At 39.6% G+C, this 12294-nt stretch overlaps 1 protein-coding gene across 2 annotated transcripts in view; it reads left to right on the top strand.

Moving 5' to 3' along the window:
• Nucleotides 1-12294, top strand: part of Plcb1 (phospholipase C beta 1) — a 700152-nt gene that overhangs the window by 468015 nt on the left and 219843 nt on the right. For both annotated transcript variants that reach the window (XM_087911176.1, XM_087911177.1), the window contains exons 5-7: nt 5412-5491; nt 7239-7292; nt 8278-8353. In XM_087911176.1, the coding sequence (XP_087767302.1) occupies nt 5412-5491; nt 7239-7292; nt 8278-8353 (210 nt within the window). The remainder of the gene's footprint in view (nt 1-5411; nt 5492-7238; nt 7293-8277; nt 8354-12294) is intronic.

Genomic DNA, 12294 nt, shown 5'->3' with positions numbered 1-12294 from the left:
AAGAGTGTGTTTAGAGAGAGTTAAGAGCACTGGCTTCATTGCAGAGGGCCAAAAAATAAGAATACAAGTATGAAATTTGAAAAAAAAAATTTAAAAACTGTAATAGCTACCAAATATATAAAGAAATATTCAACTACATTGGTAAGTCGGACGTCAATGAAAACTACTGCAGGATTTCATATTGTGTCAATTAGATTTGAACAAGTTTCCTGAATGTCTCATAATAGCAGATAGCTTTGTTTTAACGCAAGCAATGCAAGTTCTCATGCATTGCCAGTAAGAATGCACAGTGCCACTTCCCTGACCAAATAATACTGATGAAAATGCTGGAATCCTAGGATTCTGTAGGCATTTTACAATAAAGTTTAAGCTATCTCCTAAGATAAAATTAAGTATTAAACAAGCATTTTATCCATCATAAAAATAGAGATTCTCAAATTATACATTCTTGCAGTAGAGGAATCTGGGAGTTAAAATGAACTAGATCTATGTGCAGCAGTCATGTTTTAAAGAAATAATATTGGTTGCAAACAGAAACTCATACGCTGAATTTCAAACATAGAAGAGGCCATAATAAGAGGTAACAAACCTTGTCTAGGAGGGGCTGAAAGTTATTGACATTTTGTGCGGGAGGGTCTATTACACATAGCCACTATTCCATTAGAGCATGAGAACAGCCACAGACAGTGCAGAAATGAGAAGTGTGTCTCTGTTCCAGTAACATTTAGTTAATAAAACAGAGGACATGCCGACAACACCTTTATTGTAACACTTGGGAGACAAAGACAGGGAGATCTCTGAGACTTCGAGGCCAGGCTGATCTACAGAGTGAGTTCTAGGACATCTAAGGCTACACAGAGAAACCCTGTCTTGGAAAACAAACAAACAGACAAATACACACAAAAAAAACACCAAAAAACATAGCAAAACAAACAAACAGAAAGACAATAGGCTAGATTAAGCCTTCAGGCCCCAGTCTACTGAGCCTGAACTATACCACCCTCACCCGAATGTCATATAAAAATAGATGCAGTGTTGATATTTACCCTTCAAACTGGAGCTTACTGCTGAAAGAGAAGAGTAAAAGAAGGGAGAACATAGGGAAGACTCAATTTTAATTGTATTGTAACAGTTTGCAATGTTTTATGTATTAAGAAATATAATTAAAGAACTGGAACAAAATGTTAATGTTTGTCAAATTTGTATCGGTAGATATATGTACTAGTTACATCCGTCCATGTATTTTATATGTCTAAAAAATAAACTACTGAAAAAATGAAAGGTAAATATATCAGAACATTTAAAATAACATGAATCAGAAGAGTAGAAAGCAGAAACATTGGCAAGAATGACATTTCTTTCCAAAGACAGTCTTTGTATGTTTACTCTTCTTAGCCAGGAGCTGAATTAGCCCTGGAGAATGCCTTTCTGTTCTCAGAACTGGGAGCATTTAACTGAACTACTGCATGGATGGTTTTTGGATGAAGGACAGAGATGAATCATGTCAGGGCTGAATCTTTCTCTTTATTCTCTGTACATGAACTAAAGGAAATTTGAGTTGAGTTGGTGCCCATCTCCATCAGGGCTGCCAGACGTCAGCCCTGCATTTTGTGGCTGGCCTCCTAGTCTCTCCATTAGATCATTTCTTGTTTCTCCTCTACTTCATTCACTTCATCCTTGTAAAGTAGTTAGTGGTAAAGTGCTTGACTCCAGAGGCAAACCTGGGTTCAAGTGTCCCTAGCTCTCTGGGCCTGCCTTATGCTGTTTATTGAACACCTCTGCATCAACTTTTTCATCTGCTGAATGTGCTGTTGCCAATAGGCTGTCCTTTCTGAGTTCATTGTGAGATCTATGAGTTAGGTATTCATAAAATGTTTACAAGATAGCCTGGCCGTAGGAAGTTATAAATTGAATGTATGAATTGAATGTAGTTCAGTGGGTTTATGTATCTATTTAATTGTGTAGATTAGCTATCCTGGAATTGTCTAGAACAGGACAATGGTGATGCCAGCATCTAAGAGTTCAGGATTAAAATCCAAGAGATCAGTAATCTGTTCCCAAGTGACTGAATTAGCCCCAGGGCAAATTATAAGTGCTGCAGATCCATGAATCCTTTCTGTAAAATGAAGATAATAGCTACCCATCTCCTAGAAAAGTACTATGAGAGCCTGTTGCTGGATACAAAGGACTCCCTTCAGAATGTGGTAAATATTCACAGTCGTCAGTAGTATAATAGATACTCATGACTGATGAGTGTTTGGAGTAGTAAGCAAACACATGAAATCATCTCACAAATTTCAGAACTTCAATAGCTTTGTGAAGTAGTAGGCAAAGTATCTTTGAATCTGTCTAAATTGCCATCTGAGATGGGAGGGAATAGAGAAGGAATAGCTGTTGATCTTTAGAGTCATCCTCTCAGGTTAATTCTTTGTTCAAAGGGAGAGTTTAAACCCAAAACAGGAAACGCCCTTTAAGAAGTTTCAGGATTTAAATAGCTGGGACTAAGCCAAGTTGAGTGACTGTCAATACTTGGTTTCTGATAGAAAAAGAACAGGTCCTCTATACCAAAGAAGTTACCCTTCTCAGGCCATAGTAGCCAAGGCTCAGCACTGGATTTATGAAACAAGCTTCCAGTAAAATCCATTGATTCCCACAGCAAAGCATATTCCAAATTCTCATGATGAGTTTAAGTTTGAAGTTCAGGAAACCAGTAATCTGATCGCAAGCAATGATTCTTATTTTTTTCTACTTCATTATGCTCTGGCCCCTTCTCTTAAGTCATACTGTTCCCGACACAGCAGAGAGGTCTTTAGGGGCTATTCAAAACTCAGCAGCCCCAAATCATCTATTTATTTGCTTGAGAAGGGAATAAACAAAGACTGGGCTAATGCTTCCTGAACCAGATCCTGGACTACTCTGCCATTCAACTGCCTGCTTTTGACCCAGCCGTATGTTTAAATGTTGATACGATAGAACACATAAAGATTTCCTGGATGTGTGTAGATTCTGATGTAGTGCAGAGCCTGAAATCGACATTTATAACAAGCTTTCTAGGGTGCTACATGTCCACCCTAGGACATGGCCACTCATGTCGTAGTACAGCAAAGACCTTGCCCAGAAACTTCTAAGTGATGTAGAATCTCTTTCCGCTCCTCAGTTCTACTGAAGGAGCAGATGCTCTTCAGCAAAACCATGATGCAAATGCATGTGAAACTTGAGAAATGTTGTCCATACATGGACCAGGTACCCCAGAGCTTAGTTATATATTTCTTCCTTGTTCAAGGTGGCTACTGATGTTACTTGAAAATCCTAAAACACTAGTTACTATATGGGGGTAAATATTCTAGCGGGGAACTGATCATGTTCTTTCTGATTCTACTTACACTGTTAACACATGGTCTCTGCTGACTGCTCCCTTGAATGCTAGAACACACTTTGATGAAAGGAGATCAGAGTGTCCGAGGCTTTCTCTCCCTCTTCTTGTAGCCCATCACCAAAACTAAGAAGCACAATCATTTATTTCCACACCCACATTCAGATCTGAGCTGACCTCTACACAGGGTGAGATTCAACCATTGTTGGTCTTGCTGGGACCTCGCTTGATTCTCAGCCTTCTAGCTCCTCTCTAACTATCCCTGTTTCCTCCTCTAATTTTGTCATAGAACTCTGTAATAAGCCCTATCCTTATAAAACCCCATCTCAGGATCTGCTTCTGGGAAACCCAAAGTAAGACATGCTAGTTTCTTCTGCAAAAGGGCCATAGAGCAACCATGGATCTAGAAGACCTGTGCTGACCAATCAGCAGCCACAGCTGCCAGAAATGCCTCAGATTCTGGAATTTTTTCCATTTTTTTTTTTTTACAATTTAATGAGAAATCTTGAAGATAGAATTCAAGTCTAAACATGAAACTAATTTGTGTTTCACAATTACCTTCTATATATAGCATGAAGGTAATTTTTATATATTTTTATTTTTACATCTATATTGAGACTGACCAATTACATGAAGTCATGTGGATTTTCTTACTGTAATTCCCCACAGGTGCTCAAACAGGTAAAATAGTGAAATAAATCAAATATCTTAGTAAAAATTAATTTTATGTACTTTTTCCTTTTGTTATATTTGGCTACTAGCAAACTCAAACTTCCATTTGACTCACATTATATTTTTATTGAACATAATGGAAGACTTAGGTTTTTAGCCGAAAACATCAAACTAAAATTAAATTTCCAGAAATGTTTTTAATTCTTTTTGGATTTGGTGTGAAATTATCTCTAAGCCAGTAGTTCTCAACCTTCCCATTGGGCAACCCTTTAATACAGTTCCTCATGTTGTGGTGATCCCCCCTCAACCATAAAACAGAATAAAAGCATTATCCTGTTGCTACTTTCTAACTGTAACTTTGCTACTGCTATGAATCATAATGTAAATATCTGATATGTAGGACATCCTATACGAGATCCCCTAAAGGGTTCCCCACACACAGGTTGATAACAGCTGCTGTAAACAAACCCACAAAACCACACTAATACTTTCGCTGCTGCATAAAGTTACCCTAGAGAAATCCGAAGTTTGATCTTTTATTCCAGAAAGTAATATAAAGGAAACAAAGTTTTAAAAACCAGTGGCAATATTTATTGCTTGTTGAAATCATCTAATCTTAGTACAATGGCTTTCTGGGCCATTAATAACGTTGCCTTGGTGCTGTCCTGTGCGCACTTCAAGTTTGGTAGGGGGTGATCTTATCTTCCATAGCTCTCCTGTGCTGTTCCTTCTAGGCCCTCACCACATAATCTACAAAGATCAAAGCCTCAGCATTCCTCCCCTAACTGCTGCAGCCTCCTGGCTGAGATCTTTGCATGCTCAGCCTCAGATTCCCCTGTCTTTGTTGTCAGGCAATCCCCCTAGCGCCCAGCCTCATCCCGGCTCCCCTCACTGCCCATCCTGGAAATGGGCTTTTTATGCTATTACAGTTTCGCTTTCTATCTGCTTCTGGCCAAGAATGAGTTAACACTGAGAAATCTCCACGATATAAGTAGTAAAGTCAGAAGTTTTTTTCAGTTTGTTTGAAAATAAATTTGCTGCATTTTAAACTTTCTGTTATTCTGTATTTGTTTATAATTCTATAAAAAAAAAAGGAAAGCCTGTACAGTCATTGAAGCACAGCAGTTTTATCAATGAGGAACTTAAAAGACAGAAAAGCATACCTTCACAAATACATTTCATTATTAAAAGATAATCACCCAGATTTGAATTTAGTTATAACCTTTTAAAAAGAAGAGGGACATGGTAGGAAGCTGTTCACATCCAACTTGAATTAATTTGTCTGTCCTTCTCGAAGACAAGCTAAAAGCATATTTTATACCTGAATAATAGTTAAACTAATTTAAGTGTGACTTATGTCTTTCAGGAATGGACAAGTGAAGTTTTCAGCTTGGCAACAAACCTGCTGGCTCAGAACATGTCCAGAGACGCATTTCTGGAGAAAGCGTAAGTCGTTATGATTGTATTGCTAAGGGTGTTGCTTCTTCTGAATCTGTTTCCTTCCTCCTTTGTGAGTCTTTGTTTATGCTGCCTTTGGCTTCTCACATTCATAAACATACATTTCCCTTTGGGATAGGTTGGAGGACAGATTCCTCAATTGTGCAGGCTTGGAGGACTTCCAGGAGAGATGACTCTTTCCTCCAAGTGCACATCAGGCTGAGGTGGCCTGAACATCAGGGCTTCTGACGCACAAGAGAAATACCTCCAAACTCTGGCAGCTGTACTCAGAACACAGAGTTGCTCTTTCCAGAGCACCCTCTGTTGTCTCTTCTTGTGTTCTCTGTTTTAGAATATCTTGAAGAGACTGAACAGCATATGCCCTTGTTATTCTAGATTAAAAGATCTTGATGGGTACCACAAAAACTTCCTGCCTCCTTCATTCAATGGGTTGGTAACGGACTTCCAGACCTTACAGAGTATTGCACCAAGCAACAGAGAGAGAGAGAGAGAGAGAGAGAGAGAGAGAGAGAGAGAGAGAGAGAGAGAGAGAGAGAGCGCAGAGGGGCAAGCAGAAAGAAAATAAGAGGAGAAAGAAAGAAAATAAGATTAGAAAATCATCCTGGAATTGCAACAGCCTTTCAGAAAATGATTTGACCCAGGAAAACAGTGGTGCATGCCAGAGGAGCAGCAGGGAGATAGGTGTGTTCCCCTGGGTGACTCAGGTGCTTCAGGAGCTTAGAGGACCTTTAACTCAAAACCACAAGCAGAAATATTAGTAGGCTTGTTTCTAATTCACTGAGTAGATTTCTCTCTTCCCTCTTGTTCCAGAGCCATATCCGTTGCTTTAGATCTCATCCCAGGCATTTTCTATTTTGTTCTTATGTCAATTTTTATCACAGGCCTTTACTCAAAGGTTTCATTGTGGAATAATCCCCTCTCCTAATTTTGTTACCTTAAGGATCCTCCCAATCTGCCTTTTCCTTTCCTTCCTCTTTTCTTTTTATCCTGTTTATCTTGCATGTCATCCTTCATCCAACAAACATTTCTAGAATATGTCTTTTTCTACACAGCGTTAATGAATGAGATAGAGAGAGAAATAGGATATTCAAGTTGAGACACAGCATGGTGTAACTGGTCGACTAATCATAATCTACGACGAATGTCTATTCCAGACAGATGAACCCTGTGAGGGCTGCTGTGGGAATCGTAGCACATGCATTCTGATGAATGTGTTGTATACAAATCTGCATGTGGGGGTCTCTGGGTTACAGTATAGGCAGTGTCCCAAAGCAGCATTTGCTGCTGACACTCCGCTAGCAGTGGCTGAGGGTTGTGTCACTCTAACTCTCCACCTATGTGTCTGTAGGCTGATGAGAGACAAAACCAGTCCTTATGTCCTTTGTGAATTTCTTATGAACAAACCATGGTAACTAAGCAGGATGTAGATGGATCTCAGGAACTTCACACTGAGGGAAAAAAGCCAGACCCGAAACACAGCCACATTTTATGTGGGATAAAAACAAGTGACAACAAACTCTGCTGTTGAAAGTCAAGGTGCCAACGGCGTGTGGAGATGGACTCCAGGAGAAGGCGTGAAGGGAATTCTGGGAAAGGTCTAAAAAGACATGGTCCCGTGGCACCATCCAGACGCCAATCTGGAGATTTTGACAGGCTGGTGGATTCAGCCCACTGCACTCGCATTCTGTTTCCAGTGCCTTTTAAAATGATGACTAACTTTTTTCTCTCCCAACAGATATACCAAGCTCAAGCTTCAGGTCACTCCGGAAGGGCGCATTCCTCTCAAAAAGTAAGCTCTGGCCATGTTCACCTGCTCCGTCCCTAAAACTTGAATCTTGCCATGAGTCTGACTTTTGTCTTCACCAGGTTGAGTGGGAGCCCGGAAATGGTGTGGTAACCTTGTCCTGCATCATACTAGTCTCACACAAGAGCAGCTGACTTCCTCATGATACTTCCTTGACATCTCTTGTGGTGTCCTTTTGAGAGAGTGCAGGAAGTGGTAGAGGGACCAGGGAAAAAATCACACTGTGTAAATTCCAGAAATCACCTGAGGCTCAGATCTGTTAGAGGAGTGAAAACTGTCTAACTTTGGTACCCCCTTTGGCCACTAGAAGGCAGGGCTCTCAGTGTCAAGTAGACACCCAGGCCAGGTAGAAAGGAAGCTCAAGTAACAAAGCAGAGCAAGAAGAGAAAGAGAGATGCAAAGAGAAGTCAGTGTAAGCAAGACAGCAAATCCCTTTGCCCTGCAGAAGTGGTGAGCATCAGACTGAGTTTTCTAATGTATCTATCAATAGGGTGTACAATCCAAATCACTGTATTCAATTCCTAGTACTTACTTTTAAAAAAAAAATTGTGATGAAAGAAAGGACACGGTAAAAGTATGTTAGCCGGAAGTCCTTAAGCGTTGCCATGGAAGCCAGCAGTGAGCTTCTGCACAGTACATCATTGGAGGCAATGTGCATAGCAAGGGACAAGATTGGGAAGACTGGGAGAATCATTTATTTTAGGAATTAACATGAAAAATTAGTGCCATCATTTTCAGTGAGTCATCTCCACTGTCTTGAAATATTTATTTTATATCAGACACTATAAGTTTTACAAGATACACATAGACCTTGAGAACAGATGCAGACATGTGGAGAAACAGTTAATTTTTTACTATTCAATGATCCTTAGCTTTCATTCAGTGTAATATTTTGAGTTGGGGTCATCTGTGTGTGCTGTGAACCACATTGCCTTTAACCAGCGCTCATGTACATGTTCTCACTCCGCAGCATCTACCGATTGTTTTCAGCCGACCGGAAGCGAGTTGAAACTGCACTAGAGGCTTGTAGTCTTCCATCTTCAAGGGTGAGCATGTTGTCTTTCTTCTGTCCCCCAACATAACAGTTCTTAAAAGTCCATACTAAATGTACACTGCCTAGTATTTCCTAGACATAGCTTGACACAGTTTTTTTAAAAAAAATGTAAGTAAGATGGGCATGGTGTTACATGCCTATAACCCTAGCAATCAAGAGGCAGAGGCAGGAGGATTACTGCAAGTTTGAGGCTAACCTAGAATACACAACCAGTTACAAGCCATCTGGGGTTATGCATCCCAAACCTGTCTCAAAAATCAAGCAAATAAGACCAACCAAAAAATAAGACAAATGTCAAGAACAATGTGTCAGATCATTGTTAAATTCTCTCTCATATCTCTGGTATTTCAGTTCAGAATGACCCTTTGTTGTTATTAGAAAAAAATTATCTGGGCATATAATTTATATGACATATAATCATGTTATCAAATGCTCAATATCTTATAAGTTGGGATGTAGAAGCAAAAAGAATAGTATTTCAAGACCACTGTCAGCCACCTAGAGAGTTCAAAACTAGGCTAGGCTATGTGAGACTTTGTTTAGGGAGGGATGTAGAGAGAGACACAGAGAGGCAGAGACAGGGAGAGGGAGAGGCAGGGCTGGGGAAGGCTGAAGACAGATAATAAGGAGGGAGGAAAGTCCACTCAATGATATACTTTTTTTTTACATTGTCAGTTCTCAATGTGACTTGAACACATCATTCACAGTAAACTCATTCTTGATGCCTCTTGAGATAATATCTATTAATAATGTTAAACTATTATGCTTTAGAGTTGTGGTTCTCAACCTGTTCCTGTAAGTGAACCCTCACCTATATTTCTTTATGTCAGCAGTTCTCAACATGTAGCTTGTGACCCCTTCGGGGGTCCAATGACCTTTTCCCGGAAGTCACATATCAGATATCCTGCATATCAGATAATTTCATTATGACAGTATCAGAAGTATAGTTATGAAGTAGCAATGAAATAATTTTATGACTGGGGTGCCCACAACATGAGGAATTGTATTAAAGCGTTGCAACACTAGGAAGGTTGAGAACCCCTGCTCTAGAAGCGTTTTGAAATCCAAACTTCAACTCATATTTTTAAACCTCTGGTTTTAAGACGTATCAGTTGCAGGCACAGTTGGTACATGGTACAAATGCTGTTAAACAAATATGGCACCAATAGTCTTCAAGGCTGTATCTGCAGGTTCTACTGAAAGGGATGCAGAGTTGAAACAGTTTAGAGATTGCTCACTGCTCCCGGGAAGAAAGCCGGGACAGAAAGCCCTCTTTTATTTTTGTTCCTGACTCACAAGACATTCAATATACCTTAGCCATTTAGAGGAACTCCTCTTTGTGTCATTTCTATATGGTTCTAAAAGGATGTGGTGCCATTGCTTCTGGGGGAGCAGAGTCTGTTGCATGAACTCTGTATCTCATGCTTCTAGAGAACTTCTATTCTCTTCCAAACTGCATTCATCTAGTAGCTAAGCAGCGAGCAAACCCTTATCTGGATCGCTGGCTATGGTGGGGGACTCGGAGCCTCTGGAGCTCACTAGCCATGTTAAGTTGCACTGAGTGAGACCAGAAAACTACTCTTCAGCTCAGCATCTGATGAAATTTTAATAACGGACTGGGCACTACTTAACATCTCTTGTCACCCAATTCTTGTTGCAAGCGTTAGAAAACTAAATAAGTTATAAGAGATTGCTAGCCGGGCATGGTGCTGCATGCCTGCGATTCCAGCATTCAGGAGCAGACTGGGATCACTGCAAGTTCCAGGCCAGCCAGCCCCGGACTGCAGAATGAAGCAATATCTCCAAAAATAGATGGATAAATAAACAATCAAGTGAACGTTCTTTTAAAAAAAAATAAAAATGAAAGAGGGAAAAGTTTCGCTAGGTTACAGGAAAGCTGTTCCAATGCCAATTTGGCTCACTTGAGTGCAGATGGCCAAGGATAACTTCTCCTGGACCTTGGGCGTGATTTGCTGTGCACTCCATCTTCACACCTGGAGCATGCTTTACTGTGCACTCCATCTTCACACCTTGAGCATGCTTTGCTGTGCACTCCATCTTCACACCTTGCTCTTCATTGTGCTGAACAAACTGAAATGCTCCAACATGCTCACAGTTGCTTGTCTGGTAGAAGCTTTGGAGTAGGAAGGACAGAATGATGCAGTTCATCACTGGCTCCACCTGTATCCCATGTGTTCCTGCTGCACACCCACAAGCATGGAGTGGATGCTGCAGGCCTGGGTTCGAAACACAGTAGAGTATTCTAAGAGAATTAGTCGATAAATATGGCAGCAAATGCACTGGTAAATGGAAAGAGGCACTGTTCAAAATAGAACAGGCACTGCCTCTGAGAAGAAGAAAAGTCTGTTCCAGAAAACGGACAGTGCACAGAGGCCTGGGCCTAGGGAAGAGTATGACCAGCTAAGGAATGACAATTACATACACTTGGTATAAAGAGGAAGCATCGAGATGGGCTTACAGGACATGAGAAGATACTTTTATCCTTTGTGACCAGTTCTAATCTTATCTTATCTTTCCTTGGTACAATCTTGTGAGATACAATGATCAAAACACTTAACTTCATCTTCTACATCTAGTTAAGTGAGAGAAGAAACATAGAATGAAGCTAAATAGAAAAAAAAATCAAATCCATCAATCAATTCTCTGTAAATTGCAATTTTCTGAACAATTGGATTCTGACAATCCAGTCAATAAACATAAATTGAGTCTTTATAATTCAGTATGTCTATTATAGGCTTAAATTTTCCATCCAATATCAACTGGAGACATTTTAGAAGGAAAATGAGATTCCAACAGTAGGAGTTATGTTTAAATTGGGAAAAAATACTTCTCTTTAGCAAATTAAATGTAATGGCAATTTTCTGAAAACAAACTGAAGATATTTTAAGATATAATCAACCTCCATTATAGTTTTGAAAGATCATTATTCATTGTAAACTATAAGTTATTTGGAGGACTTGTAGAATTCAAATGCTTTTTTTAAGCTCCAAAGACCCAAGGCCATTTCAGAGCCAGGAAATAAATGGTTCTATGAGCTGTCTACAGCACATCAAAATGAATTTTCAAAAACCCTTATGGTAATTTCCTATGTACAGAAAAGTAGGTATAAGAAATAGTCACTTGTTAGCTAACAGATTCTGACTGTGTTACCTAGGGGTATTTAACACATTCCACAGAGGGAAGGGGTTTTGTAAATGGTTGATAAGTCTGCATAAATGGGAGTCGGCTTCCTAGCCAGCCGTCATTCAAACTGGACTTAATTGTGTTCTGTAAATAGACACATTACCAGAAATGCTGTGGATATCCTGTTGAGATTTTTTAAACATTATCTTTGTGCACATTGTTAGGAATAATTTATGCACTTGAACTTGTACCCCGGCTGACATGCTCTGCCGGAATAACACAGTACTGTGGAGGGTTTTCCTTCAGAGAGTACAGTTGCTAGCCTCAAGTTACCCTAATTGGTGAAAAGTAATTCGGTCCCTAAAATGAGACAAAGCAATTACTGTCCTTCTATTAATAATCCAAACATATTTTCCGGTGAGACCTGTGAAAACCTTTCCATATTCAGAAAATTACTATTCTACCCACAAGCTCTCTGAGAACTGAAAATAATTTATCAGTACTAAATTCCCTTGATTTAAGGGTTATTAACTTAAAAGGGCTTGGTGACATTTGGAATTACTTTGTAGTCTTGGCATGACATTGGCCTGTGGGACTGCATTTTAATGAAGAAAATAAATAAAGCCATATATTTGTTTTAGATATAAATTTTACCAAGGTGGGTAGGTAGGTGTGTATTAAATACATAGGGAGACAGTTATCCTCTATTTAAAGATTTGCACATATCTTACTAAGAAATGTTATGGGGTGTATAAAGGAACATCTCTGTGTAACTGTAGTTAATTGCCT

This window comes from Myodes glareolus, chromosome 10 (assembly GCF_982192425.1).
Source record: "Myodes glareolus chromosome 10, mMyoGla1.1, whole genome shotgun sequence".
NCBI classification, from domain to species: domain Eukaryota; kingdom Metazoa; phylum Chordata; class Mammalia; order Rodentia; family Cricetidae; genus Myodes; species Myodes glareolus.
The sequence above is the reverse complement of the archived record's forward strand: the minus strand, read 5'-3'. Positions and strand labels throughout refer to the sequence as shown.